This window comes from Alligator mississippiensis, chromosome 5, assembly GCF_030867095.1.
Source record: "Alligator mississippiensis isolate rAllMis1 chromosome 5, rAllMis1, whole genome shotgun sequence".
Lineage (NCBI taxonomy): Eukaryota > Metazoa > Chordata > Crocodylia > Alligatoridae > Alligator > Alligator mississippiensis.
Window position 1 is genome coordinate 34,308,024 of NC_081828.1, and position 19,251 is coordinate 34,327,274.

General features: G+C 45.0%; 1 protein-coding gene across 1 annotated transcript; it reads right to left on the minus strand.

Annotated features, from left to right (window-relative positions):
- Positions 1 to 12,396: 12,396 nt before the first annotated feature.
- F3 (coagulation factor III, tissue factor) lies at positions 12,397 to 18,464 on the minus strand. The gene is made up of 6 exons (XM_006277486.4): positions 18,266 to 18,464; positions 17,413 to 17,527; positions 15,002 to 15,189; positions 14,404 to 14,585; positions 14,115 to 14,274; positions 12,397 to 13,340 (listed from the first exon to the last, which is right to left on the minus strand). Exons 1-6 carry the CDS (start codon positions 18,363 to 18,365, stop codon positions 13,195 to 13,197), a joined length of 891 nt encoding a protein of 296 aa, XP_006277548.1. The 5' UTR covers positions 18,366 to 18,464; the 3' UTR covers positions 12,397 to 13,194.
- Between the last annotated feature and the right edge of the window lie 787 nt (positions 18,465 to 19,251).

Sequence of the window (19,251 nt, forward strand, 5' to 3'; positions counted from 1 at the left end):
AGAAAGGTTGTATTTTGCCACAGTCCTGAACAAGATAACTTGTTTATACAAGGAATTTAATAAGATATTTTCTAGGCATCAGCTCCATCATGCAGATGAGACAGGTGTTCCTTATTATCACTGGAAGGATGCTTCATGTAGTCTTGTTCCTAATAACACACTACAATCAAAGCTTGAAAAAAATGTGTGAATTGTGACTCAAAATCTTTAGAGGACACAGTGGAGCAAAGCAAATGGAAGACATGGACTGGTATTCATCAGAAACTCATGTTCCTCCCATCTGACTGACCAGATGGAATGGGTTTGTTATTCTTCACCAAGTAGGTGTCCAAAGGTAATCTGATGTGTTTTCTTTTCTAAACTTTGGGTAAAAGCGGGGTCCTTTCTCCTATTCACTCACAACTTTTATCAAGCAGTCAGTCACAGTATGGAATGCTCTTGTTCTGATATAACTATATTAAATACAGAGGCAAAGAACTGGGTCTTTTGTATGTATAGTGTATGTATAGTCTCCCTGATTTAAACCACATTTTTTTCTTTTTTTCCTTTTATCCCAATTTCAACCCGGTTTTGGAAAATAAACGCTGAACAATTCCCAGATTTTTTTTTTGTTAAATAATAACTGAAAACATGGAATACTATGTATGTAGTAGATATGACTGTTACCATAAGTGGTTGACTAAAGCAGTCTCATAACAGGATGAGCTGGCTGTACTCTTGATGTTCATATGCTTCTGAATAACATTATGAATAAAGTGGAAGGACAAGAAGCAAAACTGATTGTAATCTTTGTTACCATGAATGTATCTGTGGTCTGAAAAAAAAATGGCATGCAGGACAGCTTCACATTCTGTAAAAGTCATTCATTAAAGTAAGAGGAGGTACTCTGTGTATATTAAAAAAAAAATCCCAGTCATAGTCTGCTGCTACAAAGTGCACTGTATTGAATTAAGTTGTTTTTTTTTTTAATTGCTTGGTATCCAACACTTTCCATTATACTTTCGAAATTAATTTAAGTACTATGATGACTTGCAGAGGAACAAAAAGAAAGAAAGAATGCTTATGCAATTGGGAAAAAAAATTCCAAAGTAAAAAAGAATTTCAATTATGCTGTATTATTTGTGATGAAATAATTTAGTACAGGTTCTCTCTACATACATGACTAATGTTCAAGCAATTTGTGGTTTAAATAATTTACATTTTAGTGAATATTTAAAATTTAAAAAAATTAAGGAATGAAATCTGCATCATTAAGAGTAACCATGAATCAGAATTGTAAATTCTCATGGATTAAGATTAATGGCTTCCCCTCTAGTTAGATATTTTAGCAAAACAATTGCATTCAAATCCTATGGTGCACCTAGAATAATAGACTTAAAAATCAGAACACAGTATTGCATATGTTTTCTATAGGTCTTATTGATCTCGTTTTAATCTTAGCAGTCTAATTTTAATCTTGGCAAGAAGCAGATCTAATTTTCATCTAACAGGAAGCTATGGGAAACTGGGAGATGTCACTTCTGTCTTAATGTTGTTATTTGATGCTCCAAGGATTATATTCATTTAAGTAAAAATGTGGTGTTTGAATACAATAAATTGAAGCAGGATGGGACCTCTAGGGCATACTGTTTAATCAGGTGTAGGATTGAAGCTCCCCTCTGTTCTTTGTGTAGGAGAAACTGCTACCCTCATTTCTATTTCGTTTAATCTCTAAGTATGATACAGCTAACAGCGAAGGGTGACTCAGGAACACTTGTGGCATTTGGCTTACCCCAGTACCCTTGTTATAAGTAAGTGGGGGAGGAAAACAGTTATGGGGCAGAGTGAGTGACAGGAATTGGGGCAGTGAGGAACAGGCAGGGGGTTAAAAGCTGATGGGAGAGGAGTAGAAAAGTTGAGACATACTTCTACTTCATGAAGGAGCTACTCTATTTAAACAAGGCATGGGCAATTATTTCAGCTGGAGGGCCACTTAATGAGTTTTGGTGAGCTGGCAAGGGCCACAAGGGTAACACCACCCCTTGATAGGTTCCCTGCCCCCTGGTCACCAGAAGTCCTACCCCGTAACCCCCTGACCTTTGCTACCAGAAGTCTCTCCCTGTGGCCCTGGAAATGCTCTTTTTTGGAGGGGGGGATTGCCATTTTGGAACCAGAAAAAAACAAATCATACCAAAAATCATGTCCCACATGATGGAGCCAGCTGCCTTCCCCACCACATGCAGGTCCCGGGACTCTGCTGGGAAGCAGGGGGCGGGGCTCCCTGCCACTTCTGGCAGAGTCCCGGGACCTGCACAGCAGGGAGTGGGGAAAGTAGCCAGCTCCATTGTGTAGGGCTTCCCCCGGGTAGCATGCGAGTATTGGCCAGGGTGTTGGGCAGGGGCACAGGATTAGTGTGCCAAACTACCGTAGTTGCAGGGAGGGTAGCTGTGCTGCTAAGTGTCACAGGGAAGGCAATTAGTATACTAATTCTGGAGTAAAATTAGCACAGCTCTTTTTTTGGGGGGGGGGGGGGGGAGGGGGAGGTGCTTTAGCAGGCATGAATTTCACTCACAAACACTTCTCTCTCCCTTAGCAAACTCAGTGAAACAAAAGCATTAAAGGAATTACTGCTTTGTATTAGTAGTGTTGGAGTGATGTTGTAGCCATGATGGTCTAGGAATTATGGAGAAGACAAGGATATTTGTGGATGATATCTTTTGTCAGGCCAACTGTATATGCATATAGTATCTATCTATATGCATATACAGTTGGTCCAATAAAAGATATCACCCTCAAAAATCCTTGTTTCCCTGTATTTTTATTATGCATAAATAGAGACCTACTTAATTTGTAGTTTCACAAATTTTGTGCAAACCACAAAATCTGGGATTTTCCATGAAATCAACAACCTCCTCCCCCACCCCCGACTTAATAAAACTAAAATGCTGGCTTCCCAATAGGTCCTCATGGCTGGGAGGTGAATGCGCTGGCTGGCAGAACAGCATGAAGGGCAGCACATGAGATGGTGTTTGCCCCCTGCCAGGGTCTCTCCGCTAGTCAGCGCTGAGGGGCAGGGTGGTGTGAAGGGCAGCCAGCAATCAAGATGGTGGCCACCCCCTCCCCCCTTCTTCCCTTTGAGCCTCTCCACCAATCAGTGCCAAGGGGTGGGGCCACTGCAAAATACCTGCTAAATTGGCTCTTTGTGCTGTGAGCAGGCCACAAAAAAACCTTTATCTCACTGTGACTGCGTTTGGTCCCTATGACTAAATATTTGCATTAACTAATCCAAATATGATTCCAGCTTCTGATATGTGCCAGACAAGCCCACTTGAATATAGCCAGGTTGCAGGAGCACACTGCAACCTTCCAATTATTTTAAACTTCAGTAACTTATTTTCTTTGATTCAGTTATACCATGCCATGCATCTCAAAACTCTCGAATTGTACAGTATTTATGACTCAACTGAAAATAATCCACATTACAAAAAAATCACCAGGCAGGTATTTTCTTTCACTGCTGTTTATTGTCACTTACTTAATGCCATACTGTGAACTCTTTGTCCTGTGCTGTCACATGAGTAGTGATCCAAGTTAAGCTCATAATCACATTCATTACATACCTCTCAGCAGCAGCCTTCCCACTGTGAAGAGCTGAGTCCACTATGCTTTGCTTGGCCATTATTTTATCTAGCCCCTGACTGTACAGGGCATTGCTTTAATGCTATGCATAGTAACAAAAATGCCTAACATTTCAGTAACCACATGATCATAGTGTGGTTGTGTCTACATGAAATGCTTTACTGTGCAGCAGGACTGCGCGAAGCTTCACTCACTGATTCGATTCAGAGGAGATTTGGCGGCCAAATCTCCGAATACAAATCGAATCAGGAGACCCATTAATCTCCTGGAATCAAATTGGAAGGCTCCAATTTGATTCGGAGAGATTCGACAATTCAGCCATAGACACAGCTTTATATGTTTTTTCTATGTACCTTGAAGTATCAGGCGCAGGTCGTGAAAGCTGAAATGGAGCGGATGGAGCATCCCATGGGAGCACGGGGGGTCCCCCATGTGCTTGGTAACAGACCTGAAAGTGGACCAGAAGTACTTACAATCCACTTCCAGGTCCACCGCAGAGCATGCGGGAAACCCCCCCATGGCTGATCACCAAGCTGGGCTTGGCGGCAGACCTGGAAGTGGACTGGAAGTACTTTTGGTCCAGTTCCAGGTCCACTTCCGAGTGCGCAGACACCCCCCCCCAATGCTCCCACAGGATGCTCTAGCTGCCCCACCAGCTCAGCATTCACGAGCCACTCCTGGTACCTTGAGGTGCATAGAAAAAACATATAAAGCTGTCTGTATGACTGAATCGCTGATTCTCCGAATCAGAATCAAATCTTCAGATTCAGCCGAATTGAATCAGGACAGTGATCCAAATCAATTAATCAAATCACTGTCCCCTGAATTGGGCTGAATCTGAATCAAATACTGCCTGCTTCACACCCCTACTGTGCAGTAAAGTAATCTACTGCACAGTAGCCCATGTGTAGACACTAACTCAGCTGCAAATCTGTGCCTGGTCAGCCAGACCAACAAGAGGCTAGCCTCCTGCTTGGGCCAGAGCCATGTGGCTAGGAGTTTCTCCACCCATGTGGCAGAGATGCCTCTTTGGCTGTCCCAGCCTGGCCTTTAGGCTCGTGGACTGACTCTTGGGACCTGTGCCTGGTGCTGCCTGCCCCTGGGCATCTAGTCCCAAAAGTGTGGACACGTGCCAGCCACACCAGGCCTGCAGACCCTGGCTCTGGCCCCTGGGCCCTGTCCCACCACCTGCCTGGCACCACGCCCCTCCGCTGCAGGCACATACCAAGTCCCACCAGTACCCAGTCTCTGCCTGAGCCCCAAGGTCCCTGGAAGCAGCCACAATGGTAGTCTCTACACCACTGCAGAAGACAACATACCAGGGCCCCAACTGTTCAAAGGGAGAGACTGCTGACCTCATAACTGTGTGGGGCGATGCCAAGGTACAGAGGCAGTTTGCCCAGGGCAGCTGTTCCAATGTCCGCATTTATGAGGCCATGGTGGCTAGCATGTGGGACCATGGCCACTAGCGTTCTGGGCGGCAGTGCCACATAAAGGTCAAGGCCCTGCAGACCCAGTGGGTTTGCATCACGGACCACAACCAGTGGTCTGGGGCTGTCTGCAAGACCATACCCTTTATGTGGCAGCTGGACTACGTCCTGGCTCTGTGGGACTCTCGACACAGCCACCATGTCTAATCCAGCACAGTTGGCCTGCTGGAGCGTCTGCCAGGGCCCAGCAATGATGAGCAGTCTGCAGGGGAGGGCCCCTTGGGCACCAGCCACAGATCCCAGTGTGCTTCCCCACCCCTGGCCTCATCCAGCAGCTCAGGGAGCCGGGGTTGACCTGCCCTGCCAAGTCTGGGCGCACAGGCCCAGCATGGATGAAAGCATAGGCAACTGGTAGAGGGAGCACAGGGGGGCATGTGACCCCCCTGAGATTGGGCACTGCCAACGCCACTGCCAGCTTCTTCAGGAGATTGCCACTTGCCACCCCCTTCCTGCTGCTGCTGCCAGCTTCTGCAGGCAGTCAACACTCACCATGCCGCTGCTGGCTTCTGTGGGTGGTTGCTGCTCACCACAACCCACCCCCCCACGTGGCTGACTTCTGTGGGCGGTCACCGCTCACCACCCCACCACCGATGCTGATGCCCACAAACTGTGCCCCCCCCCTCCCCTCCCCCCCTCCCCCAGTCTCAGGAGGCACCAATAAACCATGGAGGACAGGACGGGGATGGCACCAGTGGTGACCAGCTTCAGTTCCTCCCTGGTGGGGTCCACTGCCCAGGCAGCCAAGTGCCATGCCTCCATGCCTCTGAACATTGCAAACAGCTGCACCACCTCACCACCAGCAGGGACCCAGTTGGACTGCCAGGACTGCCTGCCACATCCATCCATTAAGCCCTGCATAGGGAGGATGGTTATGGGGAAAGGGGGCATCACAGCCACCCATGCCCACACCAGCTCACCAGTCTGCTCCCAGGCTGCAACTTGGAGCCAGGGGCCTTTCATGGGAGTGTGGGGGAGCAATGTCCCTCCCCTCTCTGCTTCTGCCCCTCCCTCCCCACCCTACCTAGGCGAGCTCCCCACAGCCCCTGAGAGTTTCCTTCCACAGGGAGGCAGGAGCCAGTGCAGAACTTAATATTGAGCAGCCAGCACCCTCTCAGGTAGGCAGCTAGGGGCCTGTCACATGCAGAAAAACTTGTTGACAGCAGCAGTGATCTCCTTTGGGGTGGGGGGGGGGAAGAGGGGGTGGCAAGCATCCATGACCCACAAGCTCCCAGGATAGTGTCCCCTGCTAGACTGAGCCTGGTCCTGGAGCCCCCCTTCACCCAGGTAGCTGTGTCTGGAACCTGAAGCTCCCTCTAGCTGCTGCAGGGAGTTGAAGCAAGGCAGGAGCAGGCCTGGATCTACCTACTCCCATTGGAAATAATCTGCACCCAAGAGGGCACATGTGTAGATCCATTCCATTCTGCCTTGTTTTACTACACAGTAAGCCTAAAACTCATTAATAGCACATGCAGATGCACCCTGCGTACAGTAACAAAGGTACCCATACTCCATGGGCCCCACTCTGTTCAGTCTTCCTTACCCCACCAACAGCCTTCCTTTGCCTTCTAGCCCTACCTGCACAGTTACAGTGCCTTTAGTTTTCTTCCCATGGCCAAGAAACCTTTCTGCCCATCCTGCCCTGCTGTGTAAGTGAGAGTGCTACCTTAAACATGAATATTCTGTCAATACCTCATCCTGGCAATTAGAGTATGCCATTTTATATATGCAAATATATACAGGACTGACTCAAGGGATAATTGCTCTGACAAACAGATGCTGAAGAGCTTCATGATCAATAGGCTCAGGTATCAGATGGCAATAAAAACCAATCTGAAATTGCAGAGTATATAGAACCAGTAATGTTGCCTGCTTGGGTGTGCTACATGCAATACTAGTGTTAATACTCTGATAGTCAGCAAATACAGGGGTACAGGGTTCTGATTTGCTGCAGCATTAGAAACATTTAGCTCTACTTGAGGCACTGCTTTTGCAACTTTTGTCATTGCCTTTTCTTCCCTCTTCTCCAAAACTGAACCAAGCCTCTCTGAGGAAAGAACATTTTTCTTTCTTTAAGCCAGGCCAGGCTTTTCTGAAGCACAGCCCATACTCACTTCCTCGGTGTTCCATATGCGAAGTAATTACTACCTCCAGACCTCACATCAGACCACAAGGCCTTTCCCCACTCTTGGGGTGTTCCTATATGAGATGCTAAATGCACAGTAGCACTTCACAGCAGAAACAGTGCTAATATACTACTGTACTGTGCAGTATTATTAGGCTACTGCACAGTAGTGTCACAAAAATGATGTGTGCTAGCGCTATTATGCAGTAATGCTGGTTACTGTGCACTGATTCAGAATCATAAAAAGTTAGGGTTGGAAGGGACTTCAGGAGGTCATCTAGTCCAGCCCTTTCTCAAAGGAGGGCTATCCCGAACTACATCATCCCAACCAAAGCTTTGTCTAGCCAGGTTTTGAAAACCTCCAAGGATGGAGCTTTCATCACCTCTTTGGGTAACCTGTTCCAGTGTTTTACTACTCTCCTAGTGAGAAAATTCTTCCTAGTATCTAACCTAAACTTTCCTTGCTGCAACTTGAGACCATTGCTCCTTGTTCTGTTATTTGCCACCACTGAAAACAGTCTAGCTCCATCCTTTTTCAAAACCCCCATTCAGGTAGTTGAAGGCTGCTATTAAATCCTCCCTCAGTCTTTTCTTCTCTAGACTAAATAAGCCCAGTTCCCTCAGTCTTTCCTCATAAGTCATGTCCCCCAGCCCCCTCACCATTTTTGTTGCCCTCTCCTCAACTCTCCAATATCTCCACATCCTTTCTGTAGTGGGGGGCCCAAAACTGAAGACATTACTCCAGATATGGCCTCACCAGTGCTAAATAGAGGGGAATAATCACTTCCCTTGACCTGCTGGCAGCACACCTACCAATGCAGCCCTGTATGCCATTAGCCTTCTTGGCAACAAGGGCACACTCTTGGCTCATATTCAGCTTATTCACTGTGACCCTCAGGTCCTTTTCTGCAGAGCTGTTGTCCAGTCAGTCAGCTCCCAACCTGTACTGGTGCATGGGATTGTTCTGCCGTAAGTGCAGGACTTTGCACTTGTCCTTGTTGAACCTCATGAGATTTTTTTTGGCCCAATCCTCCAATTTGTCTAGGTCACTCTGAATCCTAGCCCTACCCTCTAGTATACTACTCTTCCCAGCTTGGTGTCATCTGCAAACTTGCTGAGGATGCACTCTATGCCATCTCCGAGGTCACTGATGAAGACATTGACAAGACTGGCACAAGGACCTATCCTTGGGTCATTCCACTTGATACCAGCTGCCAACTAGACATTGAGCCATTGATTACTACTTTCTGAGCCCAATACTCTAGCCAGTTTTTTATCCACCTTACAGTCCATTCATCTAGCCCATATTTCCTCAGCTTGCATGCAAGAATGCTGTGGGAGACCTTATGAAAAGCCTTGCTAAAATCAAGATACACCACATCCACATAGCCAGTCACCTTGTCATAGAAGGCAATCAGATTGGTCAGGCATGACTTGCCCTTGGTGAATCCATGTTGACTGTTCCTAATCACCTTTTTCCTCCTCTAAGTGCTGAGAAATGGATTTCTTGAGGATCTGCACCATGATTTTTCCAGGAACAGAGGTGAGGCTGATTAGTCTGTAGTTCCCTGGATCCTCCTCCTTCACTTTCTTAAATATGGACACTATGCTTGCCCTTTTCTAATCACCCAGGACCTTTCCTGATCACTATGAGTTTTCAAAGATGATGGCCAATAGCTCTGCAATCACATCAGCCACCTACCTCAGTACCTTTAGGCATATCCCATCTGGCCCCATTGAATTGCTCACATCCAGCTTTTCTACGTAGCCTGTTCTTTCAGCATTGAGGGCTTCTCACCTCCTCCCCAAACTGCTGTACTTTTCAGTAGTCTGGCAGCTGACCTTGCCTGTGAAGACTGAGACAAAAAAGCATTGAGCACTTCAGCCTTTTCTGCATTCTCTGTCACAAGGTTGCCCCCCCACTCCCCATTCAGTAAGGGAACCACACTTTCTCTGATTGTCCTCTTGCTACTGCCATACTTGTAGAAATGCTTCTTGTTACCCTTCACATCCTTTGCTAGCTGCAACTCCAATTATTCTTTGACCTTCCTGACTTCATCCCTGCATGCCCAAGCAATGGTCTTATATTCTTCCCTAGTTATTTGTCCAAGTTTCCTTTTCTTATAACCTTACTTTTTGTGATTTAGTTTACTGAAGAGTTCCCTGCTAAGCCAAGCTGATCTTCTGCTATACTTGCTAGTCTTCCTGTACATTGGGATGGTTTGTTCTTGCACTCTCAGTAAGGCTTCTTTAAAGTACAGCCACCTCTCCTGGACTCCTCTCCCCTTTTATTAGGCTGGCTTCCCACGGGATCCTGCCAATGAGTTCCTTGAGTGAGTTGAGGTCTGCTTTTCTGAAGTCCAGGGTCCATCCCTCCTTTCCTCAGGATCCTGAACTCAATCATCCCGTAGTCACTGCTGCCCAAGTTGTCATCCACTCACTATGCTACATTCCCCACCAATTCTTCCCTGTTTGTGAGCAGCAGGTCAAGAAGGGCAGGGCCCTTAGTTGACCGTTCCAGCACTTGCACCAGGAAATTGTCCCTAACACTCTCCAAAAACTCCTGGATTGCCTGCACACTGCTGTATTGCCCTCCCAGCAGATGTCAGGGTGATTGAAGTCCCCCAGAAGAACCAGGGCCTGTGATCGAGAAACTTCTGCGAGTTGTTTGAAGAAAGCCTCATCCACCATTTCCTCCTGGTCCAGTGGTCTATAGCAGACCCCAACATTACATCACCCTTGTTTCTCTCCCCTCTGACTCTAACCCGGAGACTCGCAACAGGCCTATCTCCAGTTTCATACTGGAGCTGTGAGCAATCGTATGGCTCTTTTACATAAAGTGCAACTCCTCCTCTTCTTCCCTGCCTGTCCTTCCTGAACAGTTTGTACCCATCCATGACAGTGCTTCAGTCATGTGAGCTTCCACCAGGTCTCTGTTATTCCAATCACATCATAGTTCTGTGATTGTGTAAGGACTTCCAATTTTTCCTGCTCATTTTCCCAGGCTCCGTGCATTTGTGTACAGGCACCTGGGGTAACTAGTTTATTGCCGATTTCTCAGGAAGTATGAGAGCACCTTGCCTGTTGCCCCCTCCTGTTTGTTCTTCCTCCAGGTCTCCTGGTTCTCCATTTATCTCAAGGCTTTGGTCTCCATCCCCCAGTGAACCTAATTTAAAGTCCTCCTCACTAGGTTAGCAAGCCTGTCTGCAAAGACACTCTTCCCTCTCTCTGTCAGGAGGATCCCATCTCTTCCCAGCAATCAATCTTCTTGGAAGAACATCCCATGGTTGAAGAAGCCAAAGCCCTGCTGGCAATACAACCTATGCAGCCAAGTGTTGATCGGCAGGATGCACCTGTTCCTGCCTGCGCCCTTTCCCTTGAGTGTAAGGATTGACAGGACCACAACCTGAGCCCCAGACCCCCTCACCTTTGCAGCCAGAGCCTTGTAGTCAGTCTTGATATACTCAGGGTCTCCCCTGGCAGTATCATTGGTGCCCACATGAATGAGCAGCATGGGGTAGTACTCAGAGGGCCAGACGAGCCTCAGTAGTCCCTCCATGACATCTCAGATCTAGGCTCCGGGCAAGCAGCAGACCTCCTGAGACAACAGGTCAGGTTGGCAGATGGCTCCCTTTATCCCCTGCAGAAGGGAGTCTCCAACCAACACCACCCGTCACTTCTTTTTGGTGGTCATCATCTCAATACTTCCCACCTTGGTGAGGCCTGGCCTGTCTTCCTCCACCAGTGGAACGTGCTCCTCCCTCTCTGCTGCTACGGCTGCATATCTGTTCTCCAGCTGAATGACTGCAGGTGGAGCTGAAGATTTCTGCTTGCTGCTAGAAGTCACAAGCCTCCAACTTCCACTTTCTTGGGTGTCCATGTCCTCTCTCTTCTCTAGTGTTGTGTCTGGCAGTTCTTCCTTCAGTCCTGGAGGTCTCCTCCAGCACTGAATCAATGAATGCTTCACGGTATAGGATGCTTCGGAGCCTCAGCACCTCCTCCTGTAGTTCTCTTGCCTGTTCCCTGAGAGACACCACCAAGAGGCACTACTCACACTTCAGGCACTCCCCGACCTGGCTGTCACCAGAAGCAACCTGCAAGCTGCAGTCCCTGCAGCGTCAAACCTGGACCTGGCTGGAAGCCTTGATGGTGAGTGCTCAGGTGCAAGCAGAGGCAGTGGCTCCTCCAGCCATTTCCTTGGGTCTCTTAATCTGCCTTGTCTCTTACTGCTCTTCTTCCAAGCAGACCTTGCCTAGCAAACTCATCTAGAACTGGCCTGCTTATTTCTCATTGGCCCCAAAGTGTTCCCTTTTTTTCCCTCCTGCTTCTTCACACCGAGCTGGAAGACTTGCCGCTCAAAAGAAGACGGGCGGCCCGGGGGTGGGGGGAGCCCGTGAACTGCCCTGCAAACTGCTTACCCTGTTTGCAGCTCCTGTTTGCCAGCTCCCTGGGTGCTGGCTGTTCACCTATCTGTTTGTACACCTTGGGCATTATAGAATCTGCTTTTTCTAATTTTATCAAGTGCAGTAGGTAGGAAGCGTGTTCATCAATTGCTTGTGGTATAAAATATGCAAGATGAATTTTGCAGTGACTTAATTACCCAATTTGTAAAACCAGAATAAGGATATTTATTTTTCTCTCCCTTATGAAGTGTTCTGTAGAATGTGCTGTGTTATAAGTCAAGACAGTTCTCATGTAGGATCTGACTATTATAAGTCAGTGTTCCTTACAGTAAATGCATAAGGTTTCCCTAGAAGCTGTGTAATATATTTTGAGACCTACACCTAGAGTAAAATATGCATTTTTCTTTTATGTAGATAGTACAGTACTTACAGTAACAAATACACTGTAAAAGTAAAGTTTCACTTCAGTGCAAGACTTCCTTAATAAATACAAGTAACTAAACTAAATTTGAGAGAAACAATGTCCATGCATGTGTGCAGACTCGGCAGGTTGACAGCCCTAATGCTTTGCTTTTATAAAGTATTAAACTAATTCCACTACGGGGTAAGAGAGACACCTTCACAGACATCCATATTAGCTTTAAAAACTTAAGTGTAGCTAGAACAGCAGAGCTCACTGCAGGATATTTGCCCTATTTCCAAAATCCACATTTCACTGAATTCCTACACTGAATGTCATGTTACAATAATAATTAAAACAGTATTTTCAGATTCATCTTTATTTCAGTAAAAAAAAAAGTATAAATAAAGTTACCACAATATATACAAATATTGCCCATATAAAATTAGATTCCCAATTATAAAACTATAAATATTTAAAATTATTATAAATCTGAGGTATATCTAGATCACATCAGCTTGTCCTGTGTACAGATATCATTAACAAAATATTGATCTGTCAGTGTTTAATCATCAGCATTGCATTTGCTATACAGCAAATGCTACTACTGCATATTCTGTCTACCAATTCAAAATAGCAGGTAACGCAAATGCAAGTTATTCAGTTTGACATTACCTGGAAATCCCAGAAGCATGACAGAGTTCAGACTGGTTATGCTGTCTCTTGATTGATAGCAAGTGCTTTGAGAGAGTGTCCAGTAACAGTTTGGATTTTCTGCATAAATTTTTTTATGTTAAAATTTGTGATGTAAATCATGTCACTACCTCACCAAGTTACTGGGAGACTAGGAAGTCACTTATTTGTTCAGCTTTGATAACCTAGCTGATGGACAGAATATCCAAACTAAAAAGGCAGACCTATGTATAAAAAAAAGTGTAGAATAAAAACTAGTGTTTTTATGCTGTGAAGTAACATATTTTACCAGTTATCACCACTTACATTATTTAAAAAATACAATCATATTTGTTTCACAGAAACAAATGTTCCTTCGCTCTTAAATAAAGGCTAAAAATATAATAAAAATATTTAGAGACTGTAGTGTTCTCCAACAAGTACCATGAGCTTTCCCGTAGTATTTGCAGTAGTAATGAGACTTTTTCCTCAGACATCATTAAGTGGTGTTTTCTCTTTCACTGTCTCAGCTTTCTCTTTCTTGCATTTATAGATGACCACAGATACAACGATGATTATAATGATGATTACTAATACAGCAGCCCCTATGATAACAAATAGGTCGATTTGGTACTCTGTTAAGGGTGGGGGGAGGAAGGGAAAGGGGGAGGAAAGGAAAAAAAAAAGATATACAAAGACTTAGTAACTCATCATTGCGCAAAGATTTTACATGAATAGCCAGTTTCTTTATCCTAAGATCCGGACTAGACTAGAGAGCTCTTTAGGTCCCTTGAAGAAGCCCTTTTCTTCAGACATGCTATACTAAGCCCTATTAAGAAACACTAAATTTAGCTTACCCACTTTTAAATCTGAACCAGCTAAGTTATGAATTTAGTCTTCCCTAAGTAGCTATATATTAGTCAAACCTTAACAGACCCTTGGGCTAAAATATCATCTGCCAAACACATGCAGTTTTGGATGGAGTTGACTGCAGCTCAAATTATTGCAATATCAAACCACATTTTTTTAATCTTACCAAAAATAGTAGGGAGAGAATCTGAAATTAAATGAAATAACAGAAAAGCCATCAACTAAACTTCTCCTTCCTCCTCTAGAGGAATGAATAGCCATAGGTGGTTGTAGATGGAAGATTCATCTCCCAGTTAAATAACTAGCAGCTATTATTATTACTGTAGTATGATCTAAGTGGTTAGTGAGGAATTTCTGTGATTTCTCCCCATCAGTTTCTGCACTGCAGGGGGCAAAAGTGCTCCTCATAATTTAAGCAAGAAAGTTTATTCTGAAATCTGTTCATAAGTGTATGCTTCCTTAAAAACATAAGCAAACAGAGGATTAGAATTATTTTTGTTGGAATGCAAGAGTCAAGCCACATTCTTTCAGATACATACCATGCAAAATATTTCTGGAAATACTGGTGCAAGCCACTTTACTTTCCAGGCTGTTGCGGTTCTCTGTACGTGAAGGAACAGTTGCCTGTACAAAGAAGCAATAGTTCTCTTCTTTGTCAACATCGATTTCAAATTGATTGCTTTTGGTTTTTGCATTTTTCTGTGGAGAAAAAGGAAGTCTTTTTTAATCACCTAAGGTGGTGTTTTGTCCAGAAGTTAATTCTTAATATACCATAGAAGTTGTGTAACTGTCACATACAAAACAACAAACTCCACAAAACAAGCCTACCTTTCCTGAACTTTTATCTTTCCAGTAATAGAGTACATATTCCAGATCATCCTTAAAAATGTCTCTGATGCTCTTCAAGCTTTCATTGGGAAATGTTGAGGGTATAAATGGATCTTGAACCAACACTATCAACTTGGAGCCATTCTGCATAGAACTTTGAATAGTTGGTTTCCCAATTAAAGCTAAATATAAGCAATTATTTCAGAATTAAAATTGTAGACAAAGAAGATTAATTGACAAATTTTCTCTCCCCTCCCCGCCCCCCACAAGCATTCTGTCTCCCCACCCCACTCTCTGCAACCCCCTACAACATACTTCTAAAGTTTTAGTGTCTAGGTAGTACATTAATAAATATTCCAAGCCTGTATATACTACTTAAACTTCACAATATGTGGTTATGATGCACCTTTCCACTTACGTGGTCCACAGTACCAGCAAAAATATTTAGCTATGAATGACTTTCAAGCACGAGCTTTGTGAGGAGAACTCAAAATGGAAAACGTCTTTATCCTAATTCCAGTCTAGTTATCATAAATGGGACTTGTCCTATAAATTAGTTAAAGCATGAGAAAAGACAACATGAAGGCAATTTACTTACTCTGTTTGTAAGGTGTGAATTTTGGAGAGGCTGCATAAGGTTTCTCATCAAAGTCATCTATATTTGAAAGCATGTCAGATACTATATGTGCAGTATAGGTGTCTTTTACATTCTCTAGTATGATATCAGTAACATCACACACTGTTTCTTTTGTGTGGATGCATTTTCTTCTTATGTTAGTGTGAATCCTAAAAGGAAAAAGTGACATTTTTAATGCATTAAATTTTTGTTAACAGTTTTAGGCATATATTGTACCTGGCTAAAATAGTTCCACTTTTAAAACTTTGAATGTAGCATTCTTGTACCTATACACCTAAATTTGTTTTCCAGACCATGTAAACAGGGTAGCTTTACAATTAAAAAAAAAAAAAAAATTTAACCAACTCAAACAATATGGAGAGTAAACTAACTGACTTTCCTTCTCTGCTAAAAAGAAACATGCAGTTTAGAGAAATATATGGCTTTATACCTAAATGTGGACATACATTTTTATATCCAAATTGAAAATAAATTACCATTGAATAGATTCTGACTGACTTTAAAAGATATTCTATAATAAAAAGGCAGAACATCTTCAAAATGTACTCTCAAGTCACTTGTAAGATTACATGGCATGGAAATCTGAAAATGTTTACAGGCAATAACACATTTTCAGATCCTATACCCTAAAATAATAAAGGCTTAAAAAGGCCCTGCTGACAGACATCATGAAGAAATTTCTTATCCTGCAATTATGCTTGTCTTCACTAGATGGTATAAGCAACATTAAAAATCCATTCATCATCATCAATAACAGGAGTAAGAACTTCTTTATATTAAATAAACAATTGACTGAAAGAAAACAAAGCAGTTTTGTCACACTAAGTCAGAAGGAAAATTGTACTCATGTAACTTATGAAATTAAAGTGCAAAGGACTCAAAACTGTTTGCACTTCTCATTTGGGATGGATGGAGGGATAGAGGTAATAGTTGTGTCAGTATCAAAAATAGGCTGTTAGGGGTTGAGAGCAAGGTACAGTACTTTTGCTACTAGTGAATGCATCCACATGGGTGTACTACTGCGCCTGTGGAAGTCTACAGTACTTCCATTTACAGATCTCATCATACAGCTATTTTTTCACTAAAAAAAAAAAGTGAAGTAATTAATACCAGTCTGTTCACATTGCCTCCAAGTACATTTAAGTAATTTTTGTAACATTATTTAATTGTTCTCTCCAAAAGATCATTTCTATTCATATAAGACGCTTAGTACTAAAATAGTACAACTTGCAAATTAACTAGCTTTTGTTAGACTCTGCTCAAACTAAACCAGAAAAAAAAGTGAATCAGACTCCTTCTTAAGATATAACTATTTGCGTGATTAAGACTAGCAAAGTTTGGTCCTGTATGATTCATGTTATATTACATGCACATAGAATTCCCTAAAGGCCCAATCAACATCAAATGGACTCAGCACCAAATTTTAAAAGGTAAAAGGTACAAACAGATATTTAGGGTTTTCTGAAAACCAACTTGGCTAACTTACTGAACAGTAGGTGTCTAAAGAGGCAGCTAGGAACACAAATACCTTTGGAAGTATGGCCCTAATTAGGCAGAATGCTGACCTCTATGGTCCTGATCCTGCGCGGTGATTTGCACTAGTCGACTACTATGCCACACTATAGGCAACCATTTGATTTAACTAAGTGGACCTCTCTTGATGGGAATTACATGGATCATACTACATGATATGGAAGCCTGTGTCTATCAGCATTTGCAGGATTGCACCGTTTGGCTGCGTTATGGAGTTCTGTTTAAACGTTTGCCTTCAAAATGCTGTCATGGATTGGGCAAAGTCATTCAATTGCCCCAGACTCACACTGACAAGGTCAGGTCACTGAATTATTGCTTAGGTATTTTTCTCATTGCTCATTATATTGAGCCCTCAGTTACAGGCACTGAACCTGCCAGAAATTGTTACAGTAATATAAGTGGCACCACGCTGTAGACAGAGCAATAATGCAGTTTCTCTTTGGGACATGTTTAATCATCATTTCCTAAGCTAATTCACAGAAGTTTTAATATTCTACAGATATTGAGGTGGAACATTGTAACAATCAAAAAAAATGTTAGGCACTTCTGCAAGCTTGGGTTTTATTCATCCGGTATGTGACATTTGTTTTATAAACCATGAAGGAGACAAAGGAAGGCTAGACAGATTTAGATGAACAGAGGCGATTTGAATGTTACCCAACAGGACTAATTATTACCAGTACTTTTAATGAGTTGCTGATTAATACAAAAATCCATTTGCAAAATGCTAGAACTCTCTCCAAGTTACTTTTATAAGTTTATACAGAAGCTTATGTATAAACTTAAAAAGAGGGTCAATATGCATTGGCACAAACACATTTCCAATTATTTCTACTTACCCAAATATTTCTACGGTGTAAGCATAGTTGGTCGGCTCTGGCAGCCACTTTAGTAGTGTTTTAAAATTGATTGATGTCCAAGTTATATTAACTGCTGTTGGCACTTCTGAGTTACCTTTAAAAAGAGAGAAGAGAAAATGGGCTCAGTGACATTGGGTAAAGCTGACAGCGTATTTAGATTCAAAAGACAGGACAAATCCATGGGGGCATCAGCAGCTACTGAGAGCAGGAGTGAGGGACACAGCCTCCGAATCAGAACTTCCTAGACATTAGACGCTGCAAGCTACAAGGGAGAGAAACAGTGCAAAAACCCAGGTCATACCCAGTTCCCTCCTCCCCAGCACCTGTACTCTGCCCTTGCACCACACAGGACCCAGGCAATGGCAGCTCGGCTCGGTGGCCAGCAGGCAGCCAGGCGCCCCGGAGGGACTCGAGGCCCTCTCGGGAAGACACCAGCTCTTGGTTTTCACTCTTGTTTTGCGCGCAGGAAGACAGACAGCAATTTTCCTGTTGCAAAACACTCCAAAAGACCACAGCCCTGGACTCGAATGTGAAGTCTCTTGGGGGCATCCTGTGCATCCTATTCGCCAGGCGGACCGTGCCGGGCTCTCACAGCGCCCGGGGGCACCCCGCCGGCCTCGCAACGCAGCTTGACAGTCCCTGGTCCAACCGAGGGGCTCAGCAGGTGCGACCCTGGGGAGCTGACGGGCAGGTGGAAGAAAACCGGGGCGCTGTCTCCTGCTCGAGCCGTAGCCCCGGTCCGCCACGCATCCCCCAGCCCCTCCGCCGCGGCAGCCTCGCCCCGAGGCTCAGGTGCCGCCGCCGCCGCCGCCGCCGCCGCGCGGGCACTCACCGGAGCCGGGCGCCGCCAGCGCCAGCAGCGCGCCCAGGAGCAGGGTCCGTCCGGGCACCATCCCGCGGAGCGGAGAGCAGAGCAGAGCAGAGCAGAGCATGTGTGCGGTGCCGCTAGGCGCCCGCCCTTATAGCCGCCGGGGGAAAGTCCGCGGGCAGACTGGGCGGCGCAAGGTGACTCACGCGCCGGGACGAGCCGGTCTTACCCCAGGTGCTCGGGCGGGCTGGGCTGGGCGCGGGGCGCTGCAGGGCGGCGGGAGAGCAAGCGCCTGGCTCTGCCCTGCCCCGGCTGCGGGGAGCGGCCGCCCCCCGGGATGCTCGCTCCGCGAGGGCCCGCGGCCGCTGCCTCCCTCCCTCCCTCCCGCAGCTCTTCTCCTGGGGCTGGTGATGTCTCTGGTGGGACCAGCTGCGGAGGAGGATAGAGGCGCTTTGGGGCTGCCACGCCTCCAGGACTGCCCTGGAGTCTCCAGGAGTTAGAGATCATCTCCAGGAGACTGCTGAGAGTCACCGGGGAAATACGTGATAGCGCATCCGTTCAACCCAATATTAAATGTTGAATCCAATGTATACGGGAGGTTTTTAAAAAGTAATAGTCATGTACATTTGCCTTCCCGAGCACGGAATAGTCAGTCATTAATGTCATTTACATCATGTGACGGACCCTAGGCGCAGAGTGAGTGTCCTTTGTTAGGGCCTGGGAAAGGCGCTTGGTGTCCAGACTGTTGTCTCTTCCCATACGTTTGCTCCAATAAAGGGATGGCCAGGAAGTTGTTCCTCCTTGCATGTTTCCTGGCCCCTAGTGGCTGCAACTCTCTGCTTGAAGTTCTCTCAAGTATTTCAGGGTTTCTACTCCAGGTTAGTAGGGACTTGTAATGACTTTTATTCAAGTAACCGAGACAAGTAGTTTGCACAAAATCACACAGGAGGTTCTGCTTGCTGCTGAACTCAGGCCTTCTCTGTCCCTAAAGCCTGCTTATCAGACTTCCT